The sequence below is a fragment of the Leuciscus leuciscus genome, assembly GCF_965113295.1.
Source record: "Leuciscus leuciscus genome assembly, chromosome: 17".
Lineage (NCBI taxonomy): Eukaryota > Metazoa > Chordata > Actinopteri > Cypriniformes > Leuciscidae > Leuciscus > Leuciscus leuciscus.
This window is the reverse complement of record NC_138741.1, coordinates 12,208,179-12,221,903: the sequence shown is the minus strand read 5'-3', so window position 1 is coordinate 12,221,903 and position 13,725 is coordinate 12,208,179. Positions and strand designations below refer to the sequence as shown.

Sequence of the window (13,725 nt, the reverse complement as noted above, 5' to 3'; positions counted from 1 at the left end):
ACTTAAAAAAACACCTGAACACAAATAAAGACTCAAAGAAATTCTGCTTCCTTAATATCCATATTAAAAGAAAACTTTAATCATGTTTGTCTTTATAATTCGTGACATCTGAAACTGGGCTTTGAGCAAACCTGATGACCATAGTTAATACACCACATATGATTTGTGTTTGTGTGTAATGATTTCTAATCCCTTGCTGCAATACACTTCTGAATGGTTACTCTTCTGTTCGTGTTTGTCTTCCTGAATGCAGTGCTCTGTAGAGAGATGAATGGCACCATACTGCTTCCAAAGGGCTCTGCCAAACACGTGCTCTGGGTCATAGCAGATGGTATGAGAGCCATATATGGATTGCATCACCATGGTTACTGCCAGGGATGCAACACAGCTTATGAAGAGACTTATGACAAAAACAATAGCAGATGATGATGATTACAAGTCGCTGAATGTATTTAGTGATACAATTCAGAGATAAATGTGTTATTTTGATGCTGGTTGCACATCTTAAATAGTATTCCACTAAAAAAAAAATTAATCCATAAAGTCAGTGTTTGTCATAAGGAATTTATTACTTTAGTGTTGTCACATTAAATTTAATGTATTTTGCATGTGGCAGTCTGCATCTTTTTTTCTTTTTTTTTTTGCCCATACGATCTGTCAAAATAGCACAATACTAAACAAACAAGAAACGTTTAACAAATAAGCAACAATGATAGTAACATTATGAAATGCACTGATTGATTGGAAGTCCAATATCTTAACAGTATCCATGAAATATTTTGATCAGTGCAAACACAATAACCATGCAAACAGACAAATAAAACAGAATCAGAGTCTTTCGCCTTATTGAGAATATATAAATGATTTACATTCGTTAGCTATTGAAAACAATAATATTGTGTTGCTACATGAGGGGGCAAAATGTTGTTAAAAACCTGGCATATATGATATGATTCTTAATTCTTAGCCCTTCTTCTCAGAAAACATTATAGCACATTTTTTCAAAGTGCAGACAACACAAGCAACAAAGTATCTCAGACTCAGGCCATCTATTTACAAAACCCAAAATTCATTTAAATGACATCTCAGATAAACAGGTAATTTTGACATCACTTTGTTTTTATATTCCCAGGAGAGGTATAAGACACATGCCAGTGTTTGATGCATATTCCTCCACGTGTTCCCATTATGTCTGGTCTTCTATTTCCTTTTTAATCTCAGCGATGTACGGGTGGTCCTTACCATGGGCAATGTCCATGATTGCAAGAGCCTGTGATAAATTCAGCAACAACAATTTATAAGCCTAGATGGGTCCAAAAATATTTAGTTTTTTTCTTCTTTTAGATTTCAAAAGGACGCCCACGTCCAATATAACATTATTATTACATTAGCACCGCTAACGCCTTACCTTCTTTAAAGCTTTAACTCCTTGTGTACTCCTCTCAAGTCCTAGGTACAATCTTCCAAGTTTCAGGTACATAGAAGCCACATTCAGTGAGTAAGGAGGATAGTGCACACTAGAAAGATATGTGCATTGGACACTATTAGTAAAGTGGATACACTGTAACTCTTTATTATTTGAATTTTAAATTAAAATCAGTTAGAAGGACAGGAATTACACTGGACCCAGCATTACCTGTAGGGCTGGACAATTTTCTCGCCATATTTCATTGCTCCGTCCCAATCCTGCATATAGAGACAGACACCCATTGCCTGATACATCATATGCAGCATGTACACATTGGTTTCGGCAAAGATTGAACCCATTTTCTCCAGGCTTAGTTCACAGATTTCCAGCAGCTCACTGGGGGGTACTTAGCGGTCAAGGAACTTTTAGTCAAAACCACAACTTCAGGATATATACACTTCCGTTCAAAAGTTTGGGGTCTGTGAAAAAAAGTGTCTTGTGCTCACCAAGGCTGCATTTAATTTAATATGCATTTAATGTGAAATATTACTACAATTTTAAAAATAACTATTTTTCTCGGTTCATTTTTTCTTTTTTTCATTACTTTCATTACTGTCACATGATCCTTCTGAAATCATTCATATATTCTTTGGTGCTGAAGAAACATAACTTATCAATGTTGAAAACAGTTTGTAGATTTAAAAAATATATAATTAACGCATAACTGCTGAATAAAAGCAAAAAAAGAAAAAGAAAATATTTGTCCCAAAACTTTTCAATGGTAGTGTATATTGTCTGACAAAGGGAGCTTGGTCTGATCTGCTCAGTCTACATTTTCTCAGACTTTTTCAAGCAATTGTGTTTTTAAAAAACACTAATGTATGTTTTGTGGCACAATATATCCCAAAGGTTAGTATGGCTTCAAGTGTGGAGACTAAATATATCCCAGTGCCTCTGGATTGCTCTATATTCAAAATATTGGCCGATATCACAGACAAAACTATAAAGATAAAAAAAAAAAATTTAAAAGGCCAATGAAGGATATTTTTGTAGTGCTTTGCTCTCCTGAACTCCTCAATGACATTTCTGGCATACATGACCATCTGTGTGATTTCCTCATCCTCTGGAGGTGTGCTAAGCTTCTGACGGATCTCCATTTTGGCTTTGTCCTAAATAAAAAAGAAGGTGTTATTCCACATATATCGACTTGAGTTCCCTTATTCGTGTTAATTTTTATTCATACTGTTATTACATATAAAAAGATGGTTCTCGGTCCGCTTTCAAACGAACTCTGGTGCGTTTCGACAGAAATATGAACGCAACAAGGACCAAAGACATATAAACGAACCAAAAACATGACGTGATGTCACCAGATGCGACCCTAAAAAGGACAGAATGCTGAAGCATACCTGATTTTTTTCTCGTCATGGGAGCCATAACAGTTCGGTACAGGCGTCAGAAACGCCTTCTCCTTCGATCTTCGTTTGTGTGCAACAGAGGAATTCCCGACGCTGTTTTGACTCCTTTTTACACATTTTATAAACTCTTCACGAGTTCTCAGCTGGACAAAATGCCATCATATGTACACCCATATAACGAGCACATTTATCCAAGCACACAGCATTGTTTTGGATATTCGGTAAGTTCAGTCGCAAAATACGTTTTTTTTTTCGTTTTTTGTTTTTTGTATCTTTAGGCTCGGTCTTACAAAATGACAGTGTGAACGCTAAGCAAACCAGGACTAAATGTATTATCTGTTTTTTGGGTTGGACCAAAAGAACTGAACTAAAAGTGTGAACGCACCCGTATATGAAAAGTCGTTTATTAAAGGGGTTAAAATGACACTCACCTTTGATTTAGAGGTGCATTCTTTACAGTCACAGGTGAAGAAGTAAGAATCTTTCAACCGTTCAATTCTATCCTCTGTTGGATACAGGAGGTCAATGTAACTGTTGAAGATCTATACCAGAGAAACAAAGAGGACTGTCACACAATATACAACAATTAAATTAGTAATGAGATGATTATGCAATACTATAATAGATGTCAGAATTCAATACTGACTTGTCAGATAATTCTGCATTTTACATGAACAGTTCACATTACAATTTAATGACAATGATTATAATGCTAAATAACAAACAACAAAGGCTTCCTGAATGTGGCAATAAAAATCATGTGAGGTCTGGCCAGTCAGTGAAGATAACAAAATTTTGCATTACTGTAAATGTAATATTTTAGTCACTATTTAGTCTCAAACAATGACAAGACATGCTGCAATACAATACAATATTAAGAAGAAGCATAACATGGCCCTGTCTCACCTCATCTTCAGGGTTGATCTCCTGCACCGCTCTCACTTCGGCTACTGTACCTTTATACGTCACAATCACATTTGGACTACAACTGTGGTTCATCAGAGCAACACTACCATGGAAAGACATTCAATTACTATCAAGTACTTCATATATTTTGGTCAAGGCAGTGGTTTTGATTTCTAGTGTGAGACTTACTCTTGAAAAACAGCAGAACCCAAATGAGACAGCTCTTCATCTTCAATGGTGAAGCCATTACAATTCACCTGTGATGTAAAAAGGAGGAATTAGCATGGACACACAGACTTGGAAATATCCACAAATAGGGTACAAGGTTTTGGAACAAATCTCATGCTTTCTGAAGTGAGAACTATTAGATATGCTAGACTAACCTAGGATCACTTAAAGGGATCATTTTTTCAAAACCCTTAATACTTTCATTCTTCCGTGGAACATAAAAGAGATGCTAGACAGAATGAAAGCCAAGGTCACAATTCACTTTCATCGAATCTTTTATTTCCAAGTCTGTCATTCTCCTTATTTTTCACACAAAAAATGAGAATTCATGTCATTCTAAACATGACTTTCTTTCTTCAGCAGTTATTTTGAAGAATGTTGGTAAGCAACTAAACATTTTAGATACCATTGACATTGAAAACACTAATATATTTCCAAAATATCTTCTATTATGTTCCACAAAAGTCAGTCAGTCAAACAGATTTTACAGGGTGAGTAAACAGTGACAATTTTCATTTTTGGGTGAACTATCCCTTTAAAATAAACATAGTAAACTTAATTTATATTTTATAAAACTATATTGTATTTCTATTTCATAGATACGCATTCATACTTTATAAAGTGATTAGAATATAATAAGCTCTTATAATACTTAGTTTGCATGATTTTGCTGGCAATATAAAATAAAGCAATCCTGTAAATATTATTTTTTAATTCGGCTTTTTATTTAGAAGCAAAAAAAAAAAAAAAAAAAAAAAACTTGGTGAGTTAATTTCTGCAAATATATCTTCAAACTGTCATTTTCAATCACTTGATTACAAAATTTGATTGAGTAATTAAAATGTTGCAGTAAACATATAAGATAATACTCCAATTATTCCTTGCTTTACTGCATTTCTTCATTGATGCATGAAATTGATTAAATAGCATTTATCCGTGTTCATTTAGTGAAAAACATGCAGAGCCCCAAAACTATACGCAAAAAAAATTTAAATAATAATTCACAGTTAACTTTACCTGAGCAAAGAGTTCGGTAAGTGCTGCATTATCAGGAAAATCGAGATGACGGGAGTAAAAGTGATGTAGTGCAGCAATGTCTGTATCATTCATCTCATTCTTCTCATCATCCATCTTGTCCAGATCTGACAAACATTGTACAAAAAAGGAAATTAGCCTTTCATCTTCAAAAAGACTCCAGTCTTACATTGTTAAGGCTATGCCACAAATTAGACAGAATGTTAATATATAATTGAGTATCAGGACAATAGCAGTAATAGCTCTCTTTTCATCAAACATGCAATGTCGGATTTTTTTTTTTTTTTTTTGTCACATGGCTCAACCAATTTCAGACACAGACAAAGACTTCAAGTCCTACTCTAGGCGTCATATATCTGTGAGAGCCAACAGGGCAGATGGTAAGGGTCATTAAACAGGTGTGGAAAGTCACCAGCCTTTTACTGACTTCAACTTCAAACCCTCTTTTAAGCAAAAGAGTTTTTTTTAAACCCTAAACACTTACGTGCTTCCAATTCTCTAAGAGTCAACACTCTTTCTGAAGGAGTCCTTTCTGTCTGGCTTTTCTGGAAAACAAGAAAATGTTTAAAAAGTTAGATGTGACAATCCTCGCAAACTGTCAAACATGCAAAACAAAACCTTGTTTCAGTGTTTGATGAGACCGAACAGTTTTCTGGCCAACTGTCTAACGGGCACATGCTGTGTGACACAAAGCACCATGTGCCGGCAGACTGAGTCACGGAGAGCTGCCGGCCCTGACGCATTCAGGAAAAACACATCCATAAAAAACACATGGTAGCACCATATGTGCCAGAGCAGCACTGAAAATTCTACATCTAATTCTAAACTAAATCATCAGCTGTGCACTGGATTGTACCGATTTTTAAATGACTGAATATTACTATTGGTGAACTTTGCATCAGTGTGTTCAGAAAAAGAAAAGCCATCCGTGTTTTCACACCTGTGAAGGTTAATCATCTGAACAGGTGCTGCAGAAAGAGCCGAGTTCCTTCAGACTCACTCTAGAGGTGTCTGAAACCTGATAAATGCTGCCTTCACAAGCAACATATGGAGGTAGGAAGGCAACAAGGCACATCTAAATCCAATGTTTGTGTAACAGCCTGTCTACTGAAACTCCTTGATCTGGTTGGATTTAGAAGACAACAGAGATGTGTGCTGTCTTCGCTGCCTATAATCTCACGATCAGGCGCATTAATAATAATAGCATCGAATGAAGTGGCTAAAGGGAGGAAACTCATTTATAAATGTCTGTTTTATTAGTTCCTAAAACAATTTCCATCATTGAAATTTTTAAGACTGCCCAAGTTTGGTGTCAGTAAGTTTTTATTTATTTAAAGAAATGAATGCTTTTATTCAGCAAGGAAGGACTCGTTCCATGGATCAAAAGTGACAAGTCATTCATAATCTTACAAAAGATTTCTATTTCAAATAAATGCTGTTCTTTTAAACATTCTATTAATCAAAGAAACCTGAAAGAAAACATATTATTGTTTCCACAAAAATATTAAGCAGCCCAACGGTTTTCAACACAGATAATAATAAGAAATATTTCTTGAGCACTAAATCAGCATGAGGCACAGGAAAATCATAGAATGTAAAATATAGAAAACCATTTTTGATCAAATAAATGCATCCTTGATGAGCATAAGAGACATATTTTAAAAACATTAAAAAAATCGTACCAACCCTGAGCAAGCTGCATCTTCTCTAACCCTCTATAACAATTTTTTTTCCTCAAGGCATTCAGACATGTACAGTTGCAGGGTCTGAAGGCATTGCGAACTTAAAACTACAAAAAAAAAACCCAAAAAAATCTAATTGGCAGGTGAGGAACGTGAAAGCACTAGACCTCTCTTTACTCTCTGAACTGAAGTACTCATGAGTAGAGTGGCTGTAGCTATAGACATTATTACAGCAGAGCAGCTGGAGAGCTGCCTCCTCAACATACTTCCACTGCCAAAAAAACGTTTAAGATCTAACAGGCAATGTAGTTCTAGCAGAGAATAAAATGTACTGTAACAACTACTCTGCAGTAAATTCACTGTAAATATCCACCTAGGCAAAGACTGTTAGCAAGCAAAATATCATTAAGTGTAATAATAATTGCATTTAGTACGTGCATGAAAAGTTACCCGGAAATAGGTGTCTTTAGAGCACTGTTGTTATTGTTAACTAAAACTATTAAAATCATTAGTTCATTGAAATAAAGCTGATAAAGCTTAAGTTTTAAAGCTGAAAAACTTCATATTAGAAATGCTGAAATACTAAAACTGAAATAAAAATAAAAACAAGGCTAAATAGACATAAAAAAACAAATAGCATTCAATTTCAATAGTAAAATAAACTTTTCCTTTAAAGCTGAAAACAAAAAAGTTATATCGCATGCCAAAAATCCTGGTTGTCCTCACCTGTTTGAGTATTATTCTGGCGACCAGTCGCACGGTTTCTGATGGACACCAGTTCTCTCCGTATGAGCACATGGCTGAGCACTCCAGCTTGTGCATGGGCCAGTCTCCTCTCTGAGGAAAGGACAAGGCCATTGTTTATTTTCACACAAACTGGAAACATATAGCATATTTTCACATTTCATCAACAGATGAATACCACACCCAGCATGAAGGGTCACAGCTCTTCTTTTTGAGATGATATGCTTGTTTTGATATAACCAATCGCATGTCGGCTCGCTTCCGTTTGATGAGTCATGCTTTCAAATGGAACGGAACCTCAAGGCGAATACGAGAATTCCTGAGAGATAAGACTTTGAATTAGTCTCAGCCTGCCTCACAGGCTACTGGGCGACGAATAAACTAAATCCTGTGTTCTGGCGAGCAAACAGAAACCGATCCCTAATGCATTTGAGACGGATTGTCATAGCAACAGCGTGGCCAGAACGCCTTTCAGCTCAATTTAGGAATGGAGCAACCACCAAGTCCCTTAAAATAAACAGGCTGCACAGATTTTCTTCATGATCGCTGCTTTAATTATATTGGTCTGCTGTTCTTTTTTTTTTGTACTTTTGCTTTTTTATATTTAAATGGACAACAGTGTGTCATTTCTTTGCCAGAGACAACCATTTGTAGCTTCCCTTTCCGCAGTATAAACACTGAAGTGCTATCAAATCATTGTTCTGCTGCAAGTCTTAGATCATTGGTGTGATTTTGAGGCGGGACTTCCTGTATGTCATTTAGCAGGGAATAGAGCATTGCATTTGGGATGAAGTAAAAATGCTTGTCATTTTCATGTGGGAGGAACTGATTTTAATGATAATGCATAAACTTTACATTTTTACAAATTACCTTACATTATGACGTTACGTTAAAGGGTTAGTTCACCCAAAATTCTGTCATCATCTTGACGTTCCAAACCTGTTCGATTTTCGTTCATCCTCAAAACACTGTCTCTTCATTGAGTCCGTGAAATTACCACTTTGACGCTTCAAAAAATTTATAGAGATTGTAAAACTAATCCATATGAATTGAGAGGTGTAGTCCACATTTTCTGAAGAGACATGTTCGCTTTTTATATGATGAACAGATTGAATTTAGGCTTTTATTCACAAATAAACACATCAGACATGGTAAATGGAAGCTCACGCATGTTTGCTTGATGTGCGAGAACCAATGAGGTTCATACTTGTGCCCTTCTCAAGCAAGTACGTTTGAGCTTCTGTTTATGTAGGCTGATCAACATATATATGTGAATAAAAGCCTAAATTCAGAGCAAGGATCCACAGAGGAACAAGCCTGAATTGGAACAGCTTAAAACCGTATGATGATGGATAGGCTGATTCTAACGCCACAACTTGTAGGGCGCAGAAGAACAGCAGGGACTAGAGAGAAGGGCCTTGTGGCAGAGTGCAAATGGATTATTGATGATCTTTATTTTCTGTGCTGGATTTTCGACTCTGCTTGGCACTCACCCGTAATGATCAATTACAGAGCTGTCATTCCGGCTGTGGTTTCTACAGAGAACGATCCCTGTTTCTCATCCTGGAGGAACTCATTAATGAGGAACTGAGTCAACTGTGCTTTGTCTTATACAAAGTTGATGAGATGAAATAAATATTTTAAAGCCTTTTAGAACAGTAAAAAGTAAATATATAAATTAAAAATTACAATTCAAATGTTTGGGGCTGGTAAGATTTTTTTTTAAGTCTCTTATGCTTTATATTTGCACAGCATGCAGGTAAGATCTTACGGATTTATGAATGAAACGCTCGTTTTAAAATCTTCCCAGTCTACTGACATTTGTTATATCCACTTTAAACATTTGTTATGATATCCGCTTTCGTTAACGCTACAATAAGTAAATCCACTACACCAGCAAATTACTTTGACTTATAATTATACAGAGCAATGGGGAAAACGGAAGTTAAAAAACTAAATTCTAAAGCTGGGCGCTTGTTTCTCTAGCACATAAGGTCTATAGACTGACGTCACCGTTTTCACTAGAGCTGTAGCGGTGCGTCGATGACGTCGACGCCAAAATTACGTCGACGTCATATTTTTTTGCGTCGACGCTTCTTTATTTATTATCTATTTATTTTTTTGCACCATTCCCGGAGGTACAGCTCGCCACACACACACGTCTCCTTTCTCTGCAGAATGCCACAAATCCGCTCAACCAATCACAGCGCACCATTCCACGCATTGTAAACAGTAACGGTGGCGCTCTGACACCCGGCATCCTAGTTTTCCTTATCTACTTTGCACTTTTTGATCAACAAACAAACAAAAAAAATAATACATTGATGAACCTGTGGTGGATTCTGCCGTAGGGAAGAAACGTAAGCCATCGAAATCTAATCATTTACGTGAGGAGATTAAGAAGATGAGGCACGCGGGAGGAAGAGAAATGCCGACTGATGCTTGTTCTCACACGACAGCGTCAAACTTCTGTCGAATGCTGACACGTTAACCCCAGGGGATCTTTTAAAAAACTTTCAATTCTTGTACTCAAAGTCAACGAAAACCGAGCAGGACCTAAGCCATTTTACAGCTGATCGCCGTCAAAAAAGAAGGTCGCCGTCGTTCAGAAGGTATTTCTAGCGATGGCTGATTGAATGTAGCCTATGTTTAGTCCAGATTAGTATTGACCGAGTTCAGAGGCTGTCATATGTGGATCAACTTACTTTGTTGTGTATTTTCAACAGTTTCAATGTGAAAATTAACTTTTATATTGATTCAATGGATTAATTGCATGAAAAAAAAAGGATTTATCACATTTATACTATATTATTCAGAAGTAAACATTGTAGCTGACAGTGTGTTTATGTCAGAATGTTTATTTTTAAACCACAACCTTCTAAGTGCTTCTTTTACCAATATATTTAACATATCTTTTGCATTTCTCATCCAAACAACGTCAAACTTGGCACTGCACTTACTCGTGCCCAGACAGCTGTCGAGTTTGAAATCCATCGTAATTTGGTAACGGCTCGACAGAGATATGCGAATAACAGACAGGATAAATAATTCCAATTAGTCGTTAGATTAGTCGACTAATCGATCAAATAATCGCCCGACTAATCGTTTAATTAATAATCGTTTACCCCAGCCCTAGTTTTCACAAATTCGCGCTTTTGTATTTTACATGGAGATGATAACGGTATCGTTTTCAAAAACTTGCACTTTGAAACCCAAGTTCGCGTTTTCAGGCCCCGAAAAATGAACGGCCAAAATGCATAAGTTTTCCGTTTTTAGTTGAAAACGGTGTTGTGTATATTTCTTAAAATATACAGTACAATGATTTATTTATTTATATATAAACTGTCCAGCATCCCCACGACCCTACATTTGATTAGAATGGATGGATCAAAACTAGTCTCAGGTATGTAGCAAAGGGTGGTTGAGTTGTTGAGGTACTGCGCTGCTAACACAAAGGCTGCAGGTTTGATTCCAGGTAAAGTGAGTGCGTTAACTATGGAGTTCATTCTGAGACTATGCTACTCTGGCTCATACACAGGAAAAGCACTTCAACAAGCGTTGCTCCAGTGGGACCATCCTCACAATTAGAGCACTGTAGTGTAAGTACTAAGCGTTGGGAAAAAAAGCTCTGATATATGCTGACAGAGCAAAATTAACTTTATGAAACAGGTCGTTATGGCCATGGTTTCTGATTGGTCAATACAGTGTGTCAGCGTTACATTACACAGTACTGTATGTGTCTGTGTTCCACAGCATATTGGCAATATGATGTGTAAGTAAATAATGACAGAATTTTGGTTACACTTTATTTTAAGGTGTCATCGTTACAGTGTAATTATATATTTAAGTACTGAGTAATATTAAGCAACTACATGTACTTACTAAAGGTTAGGGTAGGATTAGGATTTGGTTATTTGCATGTAATTATGCATAATTGACTGTTATTACTATGGTAAGTACATGTAACAAGGACACTAAAATATAGTGTAACCTAATTTTCTTTTTTTTGGGGTGAACTATTTTTGTAATTTGGACAATGGAGCAAATCCACACACAGAGAGACTATGATATAGTTTCCCTCAACAAAAAGCACAAACACAGACTTACCTGACACTCAACATTGCAGTAATAGGCCTGTTTACATTTTCCACACTTCGACAGCCCTTCTTTCCTGTGAATGAAATGACAAAAAAGTTTTTTGTTTTTTTTTAGATGATCCTCAATTCACACTTCAGCATGCCACTATTTCCCTCTATGTTAAAGTTAATGAAAATCCTGTCACTATTGACCCTTATGCCTTTAAAAAAACATAATACTTTCATTCTTTGGTAGAGCACAACATATTTTTGCCACGGTCACCATTAAGTTTCATTGATTGCATCTTATTTCTGTCATTCTCTCTAAAGTTCATGTCATGTCATCATTTCCTCACCCGTTCCAACCATATACGACTTTCTCCTGCAGAACATAAAATAAGACATTTTGAAGAATGTTGGTAATAACTATACAGTTTTGGTTAATATTGACCCTGAAAACATCATCTTTTTTGATGATGTCACATGTCTTTATGAACATTTTGATGCATCAATGGTTACCTGGACTTTCAATACAGAGAGAAATCTTTAAGTGATCATTATCTTAATTTGCGTTTCGAAGATGAACAAGTCTTATAGTTGTGGAACGACATGATGGTGAGTTAATGATGACAGAATTTTCATTTTTGCGCGAACTAAGTCTTAGATAAAATGATTGGAAACGTCCTGCAACCACATCACCACAGAGAAGATTTCACCAGAAGGTCCAGTTATGACATTTTAATGAAACATTACAAAGTTTCATTAAAAATGAAACATATGCAAGGATAAATCCCTCACAATAAGATCTATAACAAGCATTTAGAAAACAGATGAGGTGATTTTTTCTTGCATACCAACTTTAACAACTCCATTCTTGTTCAATGGCACAAAGTCATACATCACCTTCATTGTAACAATACAAAAGTAAAAAAAAAAATCATCAGTGACAAATGCATCAATCCCACCAAAAGCTCTCATTTAAGTCCATAAAAGAATAATTTACATTGTCTTGTGTTTACATATGCTTATGATAGATGTATTGTCATTGTATCTAGTGGATTTATGCAGTCTAGATCACATCACACACGTCTCCTGTAAAAATCTACATACTGACTGCCTGAAAAGAAAGATTTCACTAAACATTCATGCACAGCACTCATTGTCCGTGTTGGAGGTGTGTATAAAGTGGGTCACCCTTCACACTCACAGAGTGCATGACCCAGCAGCATATAAACGTAGAAAAAATAGAAAGCATGTGCCAGCCATCTTTAAGAGGGACCAGCCTTGCAGTGAATGCAGATTAGCTTCCTGTCAAATATGTCATGACCAAAACAAAGTTGATCAAGAACTATTATAAAAGTTAACAATTATTATTATTAAAAGCTCTTGGTGTACGTGCATGCATTGTCAAATGAAACATCCGTGTGCACAGCAAGTCAGGAAGATCTAGTCTCGTACACAAAGACACAAAGTGTCAGACGTGGACTTAAAAGGAGCGCTGACCTGGTAAAGCAGTATTCGCAGTGTCCGCCTCTCTCGTTCACTGTCAGCACGTAAGCATACGCCGGACAGGCGAACACTAGATCACCAACTTTGAACTGCTTAGTGGCTTTGAGTCCCCGGCCTTTACCGGGGCTCAGAAATCTTTCAGTACCCTCAATTCCCTCGGTTTTCATTGCTCTTGACCTGCTGCTCGCGTGTCACACTTCCTTGCACTCGTCAGAAAGCGGTGCCTCGGTCTCAAACGGTTTTGTTAGTGACTGCGGCAAGTGTAGTGACGCCACTACCACACCACATGTTCGGCGAAAAGACTCCGAAACGAGCTGCACCAGAAGACAGGCAGCTTACGGCAATGCCCCACACACCCAGCGGTCCTAAAGCCCGTCCGCGAGTGGCGGCGTCCACTACCGGCCTACCTCGATATTTAGCTTCATGGCGCCATCGCGTGGTGTCTAGGGGAAAGTGAGGCATTTGAGATTATGAAACAATCAAACTGATCTCCTAAATAAAAAAATAAAAAAATAAAAAACTGAAAAAAGAATTGAATTTCAAAAATTAAAATTAATATTCTGTAATAGAATATTGCAGTATTTATTATAAATGCTTTATCCGTTCACATCATTATTTTATAAATACATAAATGTGTTTGCAATCTTTAATCAAAATAACTTCCCTTTCCTCTTGCAGAGTCCTTTTTTATAGAAACATAATTATTATGCATTTTTAAA

The 13,725-nt window shown here is 36.5% G+C and overlaps 1 protein-coding gene across 1 annotated transcript; it reads right to left on the bottom strand.

The window, feature by feature from the left end:
• Positions 1 to 550: 550 nt before the first annotated feature.
• Positions 551 to 13,366, bottom strand: smyd2a (SET and MYND domain containing 2a). The gene is made up of 12 exons (XM_082143935.1): positions 13,001 to 13,366; positions 11,529 to 11,592; positions 7,404 to 7,514; positions 5,480 to 5,540; positions 4,978 to 5,102; positions 3,922 to 3,989; positions 3,733 to 3,835; positions 3,258 to 3,368; positions 2,454 to 2,577; positions 1,637 to 1,811; positions 1,409 to 1,517; positions 551 to 1,270 (listed from the first exon to the last, which is right to left on the bottom strand). Exons 1-12 carry the CDS (start codon positions 13,171 to 13,173, stop codon positions 1,187 to 1,189), a joined length of 1,308 nt encoding a protein of 435 aa, XP_082000061.1. The 5' UTR covers positions 13,174 to 13,366; the 3' UTR covers positions 551 to 1,186.
• Positions 13,367 to 13,725: the final 359 nt, after the last annotated feature.